At 40.1% G+C, this 13,761-nt stretch overlaps 1 protein-coding gene across 15 annotated transcripts in view; it reads right to left on the bottom strand.

Annotated features, from left to right (window-relative positions):
- The window catches only part of LOC119953729 (protein unc-13 homolog A), a 482,106-nt gene that overhangs the window by 203,972 nt on the left and 264,373 nt on the right, over positions 1 to 13,761 (bottom strand). For 11 of the 15 annotated variants that reach the window (XM_038778279.1, XM_038778281.1, XM_038778286.1 and 8 more), the window contains 3 exons: positions 10,202 to 10,295; positions 8,555 to 8,610; positions 2,610 to 2,697 (listed from right to left, as the gene is read on the bottom strand). In XM_038778279.1, the coding sequence (XP_038634207.1) occupies positions 2,610 to 2,697; positions 8,555 to 8,610; positions 10,202 to 10,295 (238 nt within the window). Of the gene's footprint in view, positions 1 to 2,609; positions 2,698 to 2,868; positions 2,948 to 8,554; positions 8,611 to 10,201; positions 10,296 to 13,761 lie in introns of all 15 variants that reach the window. The other 4 variants (XM_038778280.1, XM_038778289.1, XM_038778290.1 and 1 more) reach the window with 1 other exon arrangement.

The following is a 13,761-nucleotide window of genomic DNA, read 5'->3' as shown; positions in this document are numbered from 1 at the left end:
GTAAGTTTTTAAAATGGGAAACCTACCTTCCCAACAGCCCCCTGGTTACTGCTCTCGCTGCTACCGCTGAAAAACTCTCCGTGCTCTTTAATGAAGTCTCGCCCCGTCTCTCCGCTCTTTAATGAAGTCTTGCCCCTGTCTCTCCGCTCTTTAATGAAGTCTAATGAGGTCTTTCAGTATATAAAATGGACACTCGCAGAGCCTATAGGGAAAATGGACAATGCAAAGCAAACAAGCAGGCACAGAGCCTGAATGTATATTTGGAAGGCAGTCTGCAGATGGAACCGAAACTCTGGGTCGATTTTCATATTGATGGCCCATCTCTGGGAAACAAAGAACGAGTGCTCAGGTAGCTGATACAGTCTCAGACAGTCCGGCGCCACTACCTCAACCAGGAGACAGAAACAAAGCAAGGTCAATGGCCACCTAGGACACGCCCAGCCATCAAGGCACCCGCCCCTTTATTGGCTTAGATCGATGACAATAATCAAGAAGCAGCCCAATTAACTGGGACCAAGTTTAAGGCCCGCCTACAAGCGCGCAAAGCCCCTCCAAGTATAAGAAGGGACCCCCGCAAAAGGTTCAGTCTCTTGGATTTGGCTCTCAAGTGGAGAGACCCTTCCACCAGCACCACCAGAAGCAAGTAAGTTCAAGTTTAACGCTCGCTACCAGATGCACGACCTTAGCTGTACTCCTGTTACCTCTTCGAAACCAACAGCCTCAGATCTGAACAACAGCCATTGTTCCTCTGACCTAAGTGGGCACCCAAGTTAAGTATAGGTGCTAGTGATAGATATAGTTTAGCCTGTAGTGTTATTGTGCATGAGTAAATCATACTGTGTGCAAATAAAGTAGTATTGACTTTGAACTAACTAACTGGTGTATTGGCTCTTTGATCGGTATTCGGGTTGAACCTTGTGGCGGTATCGAGAGATACCTGGTGACTCTGAAGCATACTCATAATTAGGATTAAGAAAGGCGACCTTATTAACCGCCATATTTATAGCAAGTAAGCAGAGAAACAGTTTAATCTCTCCTGCCCTCATAACCTATTTCAGACCTTCTATTTTGATTCACCTGGCCTCACCTTCTTTTCAACAGTATAAAACCCATCATATTTCTACCTCTCTCCAGTTCCTAAGAACAGTCATATTGGACTCGAAACGTTAACTCTGTTTCTCGGTCCATTGATGCGGCCAGACTATCTGGATGTTACGCCCTGGATTGTAGAAGCTAACACAAGTTTGAGATGCTTTTTTATTTAAATATTTGTCTTCCCAAACACAAATATTTTAACAGTCTCGGGTATACAGTGCCCTGATGCTCCAACTCCTGTGCCACTGAACAGGAGGTCTTCTACCCACGTTGGCTTATCTGCCTGGTGTTCAAAGACACAATATTGCACCCACGCTATTTCACATTCTTGGTGCATAACCATAAGTTATGATCAGCAGCATTCACTCACAGCCATAAATCTTGATTGTATGCAGTTTTCACAACTTAAAAATAGTAAGTATTCAAAATTTGCAAGTTTATGTATAAGTGCTGTTTCACCCACAAATTTTATGTATAATCACTTACTTTCTCACCTCCAATTCCAGGCTACATCCAGGGTTCTTACATTAATTCCAAGAGGTCAGCCATTCTTTAAATGTTGAATCAACGATTAAGCAGCACTTTTTATCATTTTAATTTATGAAGTTACTTGAGGTATTAAAATTTATTTCTGACATATATTTCTGTATAATAATTTTTCATTTTAAATCTGCAAAGTCTATTTTAATGCTTAACAAATAAATTAATGTTGATTTTTCAATGAATTTGTCCATTTGTTTTATTACAAACCATTGTTAACCGATTCACCTTAATGCCCTACAATTTCAGTTGGCAGATGTTTCTTTAAATAAGTGAAAAATTTGTTCAGGGTTTGGAAATTTTAAAGCCTGCAAGTATTTGAACTTGAATAAAACTTTTACACTAACATCACACAGAGAAGGCTATTACGGGCTTCGGGGCCAGACTGCAGGACTGAATAAACAAATTAATAGGCAATATAAAGGTCTGATAGAGGCAGCGCAAACAGAAAAGAAAGCAAAATATCTTAAAAAAATATAATCAGAAAAACAACAGAAAGTGAAGCAATATTTAAAAACTTTGGTTTCTAATTTGCTGTGTATATTAGTTAAATATCAATCACCGAATTAGAACTTTGTACATAAGCATCTAGTTTTTTATAAAACAAATTTTGTGAATTTCTTAAACAAAATCTATGTTGCATTCAACCATCCTGAAAGTAGATTAAAGCAAATTTGGCTTCTCAGTAATTGCAAGAGTGCTTTGGGGAGAATGATTTTATACTTTGCTGTTTACATTCAATACATTTAGCTATGATTTGTCAGCTAGAATGGAGTGTTTATGTACAGGACCAGATTAAATGCTTGTGGAATAAAAATGTTATTCATCAATTAAAAGAATGCCAAAACGTTAGAAACCAAAGTTTTTCAGTCTAGTGCTGAACCCAGAGGCCCGTATAATACTGTGATCAAAACTAGCTGCACGTTGATGTTGTAATGCCCTCCCTTGAATATAGCAGTCAAGGATGTTCTCACCAGGTCGCTGACCAGTGGGAGGGATTTACGCCGAGGCTTAATGTCAGGCATGCTGTCAATGCTACGCAGAAATTTAACCGCTGCTCCCCTACAGTTATAAGTGAAACAAAAGACAAAAGAAAACAAAAATAAAAGTAAACATACATAAAAAAAAGAAAGAGAGAATTACTAGCAAGCAAGGCAACAGGCACAATTCCATGACTATCAGATGCCTCAGTGCATAGTGGCAGGTCACTGTGGGAGAAAAGAGATGTCTCACCAAATCACTAACAAGATTTTTGGGTTTTTTCTTTCGAAGATCTGGCATACTGTCAATACTGTAAAGCCCACCGCCAGGCCTAGAAAAGACAGCAATAGTCAAGTGAAGTACGAGCACACAGTGGAGGAAAAAAACTCCTTGAGGCCTAACCAGTAATCCTGTATGATATAGAACAAAATGTAAACAATATTACCAAAGCTGCATATTGCATTTACTGAGATAAAGAAATGAAAATACATGTATTCCTTGAATCTATTTTTAAGTATTGAAGGAACACATTGTCAATAATTGTTTGGAACATTTTTATTTTAACCAAGAAGTGAGACCAGTTTTGAAACTCCTCCAATTTAAAATGATACTTACTAGTTAAGTTACATTTTTAAGTATTGTTTTCCAGATTTTTCACACTTTTTCCAGATTCACCTTAGAGTCTCACAAAGTAATATTGAACAGAAACAAATTAATAGAAACTGGTCAGTTTTGGTATGAACTCGAAATTGCCATCCAAGTTCTCATACATAACCGCCTCAATTATTTTTCAATGTAAATCTACTTTGTAATTCTGTTAATTGCGGCAAAAGCTTCAGTGTATTCAGAATGGAAAACACTGGCTGGAATTCTCCGGCTGTTTTCTGGCAGCGGGATTCTCTCGTCCCGCTGGTAGCATTCCCTGTGGCGTGGGGTGGCTTCAATGGAACTTCCCATTGACAGCAGCAGGACCAGGAAATCCCCTCATCAGTGAATGGCATGCCGCCTCCCGCTGCCAAGAAACATACGGCTGGGAAGCCAGAGAATCCTGCCCAACATATTTGTATATCAAACTCTATTTGCAGATAAATAAAATGGCTTTAAAATGACCAGATAATATTACAAATTGCCACTCCATTTATCCTAATGTTTCTACTATTTCTTCTTTTTTTAAGCTCCAAAACATGTTCCAGCATTGGGCTTTCTGGACTGGCAATGTAAAGTTCCCTCTCTAACACAGCCCATCAAATGGATGGGTCATTAAAATAATGGAGCGTGTGGTCACTTTAAATTATTTTGTATGGCCACACAGCAAAATATACCCTAAATATCATTGGCTACACCATCTGAAGTAAAATGTCTGTTTCTAACAGGCTATTTGGGTGATCAGCTTGCTGTCATTTCTCGTTCTCACACATACCCTATACCATTATTTGTGGTTTTTAGTTTCAAAACTCGTTGGTTATATGAAGCTGTATTTCAACATAAAGTATGAGATGTACAAACGTGTTTTCTTATTGGGCAGACCTTCACTCTCAGTTTAGTGAGGCATAATCTTCTAGTGAGGGCCGAATGCATGCGATGCACGTCACATGTATCATCGATGCCTAGTTCTATAATATTATGAACTGGAACCAACTCACTCTTGTACGTGTTGACAACTTAAGTCATGTAATGAATGGAACTTCCTAGATCCTTGTAAGCTACAAATCATGCTCTCTTCATTTAGGCACTATAGCCATGCCAAGAAACTTGAGGTACCTATGTTTCCATAATGAATTTATGTAGGGCAGTTAATGCAATACTTGTAAGGTAGTACTTGTGTGTGTATGTTTTACCCCCAAATGAGTCTTTCTAGAATGCCTACCAACATCGACCAGTTGTCCTCTTCTATCTAACTGTGGTTGTGGTGGGCTGGACAAAGGTAATTGCTCCCCTTCATGAAGGCCAGAAATTGAAAACTGCCGCTGCTCATAAGACGCCTTTTGGTTAAAGTGGTGACTACCAAACCCATCTTCACATGGCCCTTCAGGGATTTGAGGATTCTTGTTTTAGATCCCTTGTGTTGTTGCTAGTATTCCCTAAAAAGTCTAAAGCTCAGTCAGATGTGTCTGCACATATGCTTGCAAACAAATTTGGGATGGTCTCTCCTCAGCAAGCATATTCAAACGTTTCTGAACCCCAAGACAAAAGATTCAAATCAATCAAATGCCACCGACTATTGTCACTACAATGGCAATGGCAACATGTATCAACAGTAAACTTAACATCAGAGAATTGCTTATCCATCTTTCCCATTATCAGGAGAATTACATCAAATCACATCTTCACACTTTCAAAGTTCTTAATTAGAATTTTCTGGAAAGTAGAAAGACCAAGCACAAGCCATGTTTTGCAACTGTGAAGGAGGCAAAACTGTTGACATCCACCACCTTCTAAAACTGACAGCAACTTCTGGCATCCACAAATGCAGGTTAATGCAGAAATTCCTGATATCCTACTCCTCCACAGGCTGTCCTCGCAGATGGAAATAGATTAGAAATTGCTAATATAACATGAAATTCCACTTCTTGTGTCATTATTCTCACTGGCATGGCAGCAAGGCTGCCTCACAGCACCAGGGACCCAGGTTCAATTCTTGCACGTTCTCCCCTTGTCTGTGTGGATTTCCTCTGGATGCTCCAGTTTCCTCCCACAGTCTAAAGATGGGCAGGTTAGGTGGATTACTCATGCTAAAATTTCCCCTTAGTGTTCAAAGATGTGAAGGTCAGGTGGGGGTACAGGGCGAGGGTGGGGGTGTGGGCCGAGTTAGGGTGCTCTTTCAGAGGGCCAGTGTAGACTCGATGGGTCGAATGATCACCTTCTGCACTGGGATTCTATGGATTCTGTGGAAGAACCCTTGAAAATGTTACACCTTGTTGAATAAGGTGGAACTGGCTTTCCAAATATATGCAAAGTCATAATTACTGTGAAACAACTTCTCTGGTCCTGAAAAGCTAATTCTATATTTATGTAATGTCAAATTTCTCTAATCCATGTTTAATATTCCACAATTAAACTATTTTTAAAAATGTTTTGATATTTCAGCTTTATCCTTAATGACAAGTATATGCCCTAATCTTTATTTTGCTTTCTGGAGAATTATAACCAGTGAATGCCAAAACCTACTTGTTACTTCCCAGTTTGATATCTGAGAAAAACTTTCAATTGTTATGTCCAGAAGACATGAAGGAAAATATATATATAATTATCAATGTCTATATCATCCTGACGACTTTATACATTTTTTAAAAACTGCCAATGGCTTTACACTGACTGAAGCCTGACATAGTTCTGACTCTCACAAAATAAATTTCTGGCCTTCAAAAAACAGCAAGAATCACATTATCCTTAAAGACGCAACAATGTAACCTGTGACTGCAGAAATTAGATTACTAGTAAATGCACAAAAACCTTTTACATTCCCACAGAGCTCTAGACAATGGGGATGATACGGCTGTGAGGACAAAGGGACCTTGAAACCTCATACTATTAATGGATGAATTATTAACTATCATAAGAATCCAGTTCAGGAAAATGGGTCCTTTGTCCAAACCAAGGGGAGGAGATGGGAGTTGTGTCACATGGCCCTCCACCCCCACCACAAGCTGCTAGAACCTGTAATGTTGCCTTGTGGAGTGGAACAAAGGGTCGTCTGCCACCTTCTGCCAACAAAGCAGCAGCAGAAAGAGTTCTGCCCAGATTTAATTTGCTGGGCTCTTATCTTTACCGTTTCTCCTGGAACATCTGAACTTCTGTACCAGCGCCTACTGCAAGGCTGATTCATCTCAACATGCTTCTCTCATTGTGGAAGTCAGCATTACTGTAAAGGTAGATTACCCCACATCAGTTTCAGCCAGCCAACCTCTCTGAAGGAATACACCATTGGACTTTTGATTCTGGCCCCTGGACTCACGTGAAACAATAATTCCCATTTTGTCTGTGATCTTTGCCCAGTACCTCTTTCTTTCCATTATCCCTTTTTTATTTTGCGAATAACTGGAGTTATTTTGCGAACCCCCTTTCCCGCATTTTGAGTGTGTGTAAAATAAACTAACCATCTGATTTTACCCTAGCTTAAGTTTGCTATGGGGTTATTAATTGAGGATTACTCCAAATCAGATGGGTTGTGGGAAATATGTCACCATTTTAAAAAGGGGGTAAATCAAAAATACCTTTCTATTTACAGACGAGTTGTGAGAGGAGGACTCAGGACTGTTTTAAATCAAACCCCCTCCTGTCCATAACACAATGTTATTAGCTGCTTAACCTGCCTGATGACAAGAGAAATCCCATACAGCTGGCACCGGAATGAAACTAATGTCGGGAAAGGTGAAATCTACACAACAGTGATCACTATATGCTAGTGGACAGCTTTCTTGAAGATCAGCGGCAAGCACCATCACTTCACTATTGACTCCAAAGTCAATGCCAAGGTGAAGACAATCTGCATCATCCTCCTTTTTGCACCTGCTGCTTAACAACTGCCCAGTTCTTCTACCACTTTCTCACCTTCCATCCTTTTTTCACCACTTTGTTATAATGTCTAGTATTGCCTTCTGAACTTTCATAATTCTAAGTCCCGATTTGCTAATACATGGGCTGATGGCTAAAGGGAAAGACATTGAGTGGTCTGGTGTACTGTGTTGCTCTAACCCTGGCAGTAGACTACTGCTTCCTGTTTTATCATCTAGTGAAAAGTATATTAAAGGAGATCTTAAATGCAATTTTCCAGTTCATCAGTGCATTATTCAACGTAATAATGTACAGCCTATCCTTTCATCATGTGAAAGAAGCCTTACGTGGTGGCAATCATTCAAATTGGTGGAAGATTGATTGCATTCCATAATAGAGAAGTCTTCCACAGTCAGTATGTTCATTTAGGTCAACATCATTTGCTCAACAGTTGGCAGGAGCTTCATTATTTTTTTTCTTGGGGCATCGCTGGCATTTGTTGCCCATCCCTAATTGTCCTTGAGCTGGGTAGCTTACCAGGCCATTTCAGTGGGGGGCACTTAAGAGTCAACCACATCGCTGTGTGGATCTGGAGTCACATGTAGGCCAGACCGGGTAAGGATGTCAGATTTCCTCCCTGAAGAGCATTAGTGAACCAGATGGGTTTTTAGGACAATTGGCAATGGTTTCATGATCAATAGATTTTTAATTTCATATTTTTTACTGAATTCAAGTTTCACCATCTGCCATGGTGGGATTCGAACCCAGGACCCCATAGCATTAGTCTGGGTCTCTGGATTACTAGTCCAGTGACAATACCACTACACTGCTGCCTCCCTATGCTGCTGTATCAGTGTGCATTTAACTGTGAAAACGACACGGTTCTACCATAGTACAGTCTTATTTTTTAAAAATCCAAACAATTTTACGGTGTAATTTTTACATAATTGTAAATGTGTCAATTAGGGCAAAATATGGCCTTGTGATCCACAATCTGCATCTTACGTCGGAGCGACAAGTTTAAAACCTACCACTGCTACATATTTAAATTGCTTCTAAAGCACATAAAACAATCAAGAGAGTTTGTAAAAATTTAACTAACTTGAAGGCAAACATTGCTTACCCGTCAAATTAAGTCACTTTTGTGTTCATCATATATTGTACAGACAAATAAGTATTTGTGTCACACTCTGAAAATCAACATATTACAAAGCTAAAAGATACTTTCGAGACTTGCATTCTGAAAACAAAATGGGAGCACTAACACATTTTCCCTCAGGATCAGGCTTCTTGGACGCTACATGGGATTATAAAAATATATAGAGCACTTAAAGTACTTCTTGGTACTGAGAAATTAAAAAATGATAATGTATTTTAACATTAATGTATTCAGTCTGTATAAAGTGCAGTTTCTGCGACATACTATTGATTAAATTATACTTGCCCTCCTTTAAACCAAAGCGGCTTGGGTAGATCACCAACTCCTTCCCCAAGTTGTGCCTAAGAAAAAATATATTTGCAAAACGCAACATAATTGATACTCATTTAATAGCAATTTGTCAAAATTCAACAGTGGAGCTCTCTGTACTCCTTAATAATTACACTTTCCAATGTGCTTTGATACAGATGCTGCCGAAAGCATTTCAATAGCGATTTGTTGCTTGCAAGTTGAAAGCAAACAAAATCAAATTTCAATGTGAGAATTAAAATTAGTCATTTATTTTAATACTTCTGATGATGCCTTGAAAATGCAGCTCAATTTTAGAGACAAGACTAAATGTCCATCATGGAAAATGGCCATTCGTCATTCAAGGCAACTCCATCCAAAGGCACACATGATTATTTTAGCATATTATTCCCTTTCCTTCTTACCAAGGAGATTCTCTACCGTCCCTGTCAAAAAAAAACAAGCATGCCTATAAAGATTCCCATAATCCTCAGTCGATACAGAGTTAGAGAGAATACAAAGTCCTTCTCTCTGTCATCCACTACCTGCACTCAACAGATGATGGTTAAAAACTAGAATTGACTGAGAGAAAATAGTTTATCTGCAGTCAACCAACAGTCTTAAAAGGAGGGAAGGACTTTATACTCTAACTTTGTTCAATGTCTGTTACCTTTGTATAGATTGCAAGGCCCACAGTGGTGACCCTACCAGCAAGCTTCATCAAAACTAGTCACAATAATTATTTAAAGAAAAAAAGAAAATGATCAAAAGGATCACAATAAGATTGGCTGCATGTTATTTCACCTCCAACTACTTAATTTATCAATAATTCAATCATGCCAACTTCCAGGTTGGAGTAAAAGTAAGAGTAAAAATGCATGTTAAGCGTGTGGAGAAATCCAGACTTCCCAATTTCAGTCCAAAGTGTTGCCTTAACTCTAGTTATGAGTTGTGAGTGAATAAGCAAGATTGAAAAGGTGTAGTGTGCCACTACTCACAATACAAACATAGTTGTAGAAAATTTTAATATTGTCAGTGTTCTATAGTTTTCCTTTCAGTAACCATGTTTTGTTGGTTTTTAAATCCATTTAAGCTAATTAACATATGTCCTACTGTTAGAGGCATGTACTGTCAATACTTAATTCTACAATTCCATAAATGTCCTATTGCCAACAAAGTATATTTCCAATAGACTGCAATTATTATCTGCAGTGAAGTAATTTTTTCTATGTTGACAAACAAAACCAAGGATTGTCTCAGTCAACAAAAGGAAATACTAACTTACTGTGAAACTATGTAGAATGTCTAGTATATAAAGGGTTAATGTAATATCATGATTGATCACTATATGGGGCTAGATGCAGAACTATATAAAGCACTGACTCTCAGGCTTCTGGGAGAGGGCTGGAGAGAGTGCAGAGGAGAGGTCTAGAGAGTGCAGAGTACAGTTATAGTTAGAGTGTAGAGATTAGTGTTAGTAGATTGTAAATTACTAGATTATTGCTTGCTATAGGAGTAAGTGGTCAAGCTTTAATAAGTATTGGAATAAATGCTAGATTTGTCATTGAACTTAGGTTCTCTGGTCTTTGTGAACACTATGACATCCATCCTGATAATAAGAATACCAAAGAACACCACACATACCTCTTGAATCTGCATACGAACTTTGTTGAAAGCTCTGATCCAATTGGCTTTTGCTCTAGATATATTGGGATGTCCTTCCTCCTCATTTCTGTAACTAAAGAGGTGACAATAGTATGATGAAAACAATTAAACTAACTTCCACAGGCTGAAATTTCTCACTTAAATTTTCCCTGTTAATTCTACTAAGCAATAGAAGCATGACATTATAATTATCCTTACTTTTTGCTGGAGACATCCAAGGATCTTTTGCTCTACAATTTCTTTTCTACCCATTCCATTTTTCTCCTTTATTTGGAGGTGCTGACACTTGCTAGCACATTGTTCAGCAAGCACCAATTTAACTCTCTCAGAACTCACTCAAATGGCAATCTTTAGATGTGTTTCTGATAGTAAATGCTGAGTGCTCAATTGTGGACTTGGATCACGTTCTCAGCTGGTCTTTACCGTGAGATGGGAAACCCCAAAGAGAGAGAGACTGTACAGAAACGTAAGATTGTGAAGAATGGGTGTATTTTAAAAAATATTTTGCGGATTATGGTGATATTCTGTAAAGAAAGGTGTGTGTGTACATCCGTGATTAAAGGGGGGGGGGGGAGTTAATAGAGATAGCTTGTCTGTGAGAACTGAGAGATAAATGGGTGAAAGAGATAAGTTTGTGCATTTGTAATGAAGAGTTACGGTACATTTGGCTGACAAGCAAAGAGGTTGAATTTAAAATTCACACTATAAGGTAACAGGCGACATGGTTTTTCAGCTGTTGAATTTACAAAAATTTCATTGGTAAATAGGGGAAGGTATGTTAACTTTCATTGACCCAAAAGTAGAGGCAGTATGAGCCCTTACCAGATTTTTATATTTAGAGAAGGGAGCTCATAAAGGCAGTTGAGAACAATAACATTTATGAAAGGGAGAAAACATACTTAAGGAAAGATGTTTAGGTGACTTGATGTGGCTGTGTGGAGACGATGCCCTGAAAATCAGACATGTGTGCTGAGAAGGTGGGAAAGTTTTGAATTTGAAGCAGCCTTCCAGTTTCAAGCCAGAAAAGTCATTGTTTTTGTTTTAGAAAGTAATATGTTCTGAATCTAATTTTTGGATTTCCACATCAGAGTGAAAGTGATATATCCTCATTAAACTGACAACCATTCTTTGCTTTGGGTAACATTACTGGATTTTTATAGTTAGAAATCTGTAAGGGAGTTCTTGCCAAGTAAGGAGCTTACTTCTGTATTTTTGACCAAGTGGGGTTTTGGGGGGTTGTTCGCTAAGGCTGTTTTAACTATTCAATTTAATCTTACATGCTTACATTTTTTAAAATGAAATCTTTTAATGTTTAAAATACTAAAGTTATTCCTGGAGTTATATATTTTTGGGGTCTGTAATTCTTCCCCCTCATTTTCAAAATGCAAAAAAAAATGCTTTACGATCAGTAAAACAGGTTTCCCTCTGGGAGCTGGCTAGCTCAGTAATAACATCTGTTGTGGTCTCAACAAGATTAAAATTATTATAGTTTAGGAATGCAATTCAAGAATTGAAGTAGCAGAAAAAAGATGGGGCAAGTCCATGTTTCAATGCTTTATTATTTTTCTTCAACTAATCCTCCTTGACTGCAAATTTGCTTCAATTTCTACTAGAATGAGCTACCTGATGAGATGGTGGAAGCACATTCAATAGTAACTTACAAAGTGAATTGGATATATACTTGAAAAAGAACAAAACGTGTGCTATGGAGATTGCACAATTGATTTTAATCACTCCACGATTGCCGATCCTGTTTTCAGTTGCCAAGGCCTCCAGTTTTGGGGTTTGCTCTCTAAACCTCTCCATCTCCCTTTCATCCCTGAAGACAATCCTTTGACTGAGCTTTTCAAAACTGTTTTAACATCTCCTAACGTGACATGATGCCAAATTTAGGTAGCTAAAATGCTGGATCTTATGGAACGCGCATATCTAAAGGAAATGGCTGTTCAGAAGGTTTCCAGAGAAGCGGGTGGAAGGTTGCTGGTTTTGTCCCTGGCAGTTAGGGCTCAGAGAAGCTCTGGGAGCCATTTATAGCTTGGTCCAGTCAGCAGACTGGAGCTTGGAGAAACCTGGGGCAGTTCCAGCTTAGTGAAGCCAGCAGTCTGTGACAGAGCTGGAATTGTGCCGATAATTGGAGACTGAACAGCAGTTTTATGAATCCCATGAAATGCAGGATGAGAGATTGAACCATTGGGAGGTGAGTAGTCATAGAGGCAGTCTGAGTCGGAACGGCTTTTGAGGAAATTCAGAGGCTAGATCTTTAAAAGTAAAGAGTTGAAATCCCTCCTGATGGTGACAGAGGGTGCAATTTAACGTGCAAAACACAAAGTCCCGCTATCAAATGGGACTCTTTTTTTGATCTTGGTCGGGAATGTCCTGCTGAGGCCGCACTTAATTTGTTTCCTGCCTGCACTGACGAGCTCGACAGTGCAGGAAGAGATTGGGCCGCCATTTTAAAATGCTGCCCTGATCATTCAACCCCCCCCCCCCCCCCCCACCCCCCAGAAACCTACCATGGTCCCCGGACGCTAGCTGCTCCAACGTATCTCCAAGTGGGTCCTTGAGCACCCCTCACCCCACCACTTAAGGGCAGGGCAATCCTGGGCCCAAACCCTGGCATGGGCAGCCAAACACCTTGGCACTGCCAAGGCACCTGGGTGACACTGCCAAGTTGCTAGGCTGCAGTGCCATGGTGCCCAGGTGATAGCGGGACTGCCAAGGTACCAACCTGCCCAGAGCCCAAACCACTGGGGGCCTATGATGGCCTAGGTGACACCCCGCCCAGATGCCATTACGCCTGGTCCAACTTTGGGTAGACCAGTGCTAAATGGCGACATGGTGGGATCACCCAAGTGCAGGTGTTCATTCCCAGTCCTTGGGAGAATCGGGTGCCAACATGTTTAAATAAGCCTAACAGCTCACAGAGAGGGCGAGATCTAGATCATAGAATTCACAGTGCAGAAGGAGGCCATTTGGCCCATCGAGTCTGCACCGGCTCTTTGTAAGAGCACCCCCTACCCAATCCCACATCTCCACCCCATCCCTATCCCCACAACCCCGTCACCCCACCCAACACTAAGGGCAATATTGGACACTAAGGGCAATTTAGCATGGCCAATCCACCTAACCTGCACATCTTTGGACTGTGGGAGGAAACCGGAGCACCCGGAGGAAACCCATGCACACACGGGGAGAACATGCAGACTCCACACAGCCAGTGACCCAAGCCGGGAATCGAACCTGGGACCCTGGAGCTGTGAAGCAATTGTGCTAACCACAATGCTACCGTGCTGCCCTTCGCGATGTCTTGTGAGATTTTATTAGATCTCATGAGGTGTTCTGAGCATCTCTCATCTCACGAGAAGCCTCTAATGAAATTTAACGGCCTTGTCGCATCACAAAGTCGGACGGGATGAGGCCATTCGATCGCGCCCAGAGTTTATACAAGGTTTTGTGACTCAGAGTGGTCACTGACATCTTGGTGGGATCTGTCTTGGTTGCATCTGCCATTCAGTGTGGTGTGTTTAACCACAGTTTGC

The sequence above is a fragment of the Scyliorhinus canicula genome, chromosome 18, assembly GCF_902713615.1.
Source record: "Scyliorhinus canicula chromosome 18, sScyCan1.1, whole genome shotgun sequence".
NCBI classification, from domain to species: domain Eukaryota; kingdom Metazoa; phylum Chordata; class Chondrichthyes; order Carcharhiniformes; family Scyliorhinidae; genus Scyliorhinus; species Scyliorhinus canicula.
Note: the sequence above shows the minus strand (reverse complement) of the source record. Positions and strands in the feature narration are given on the sequence as shown.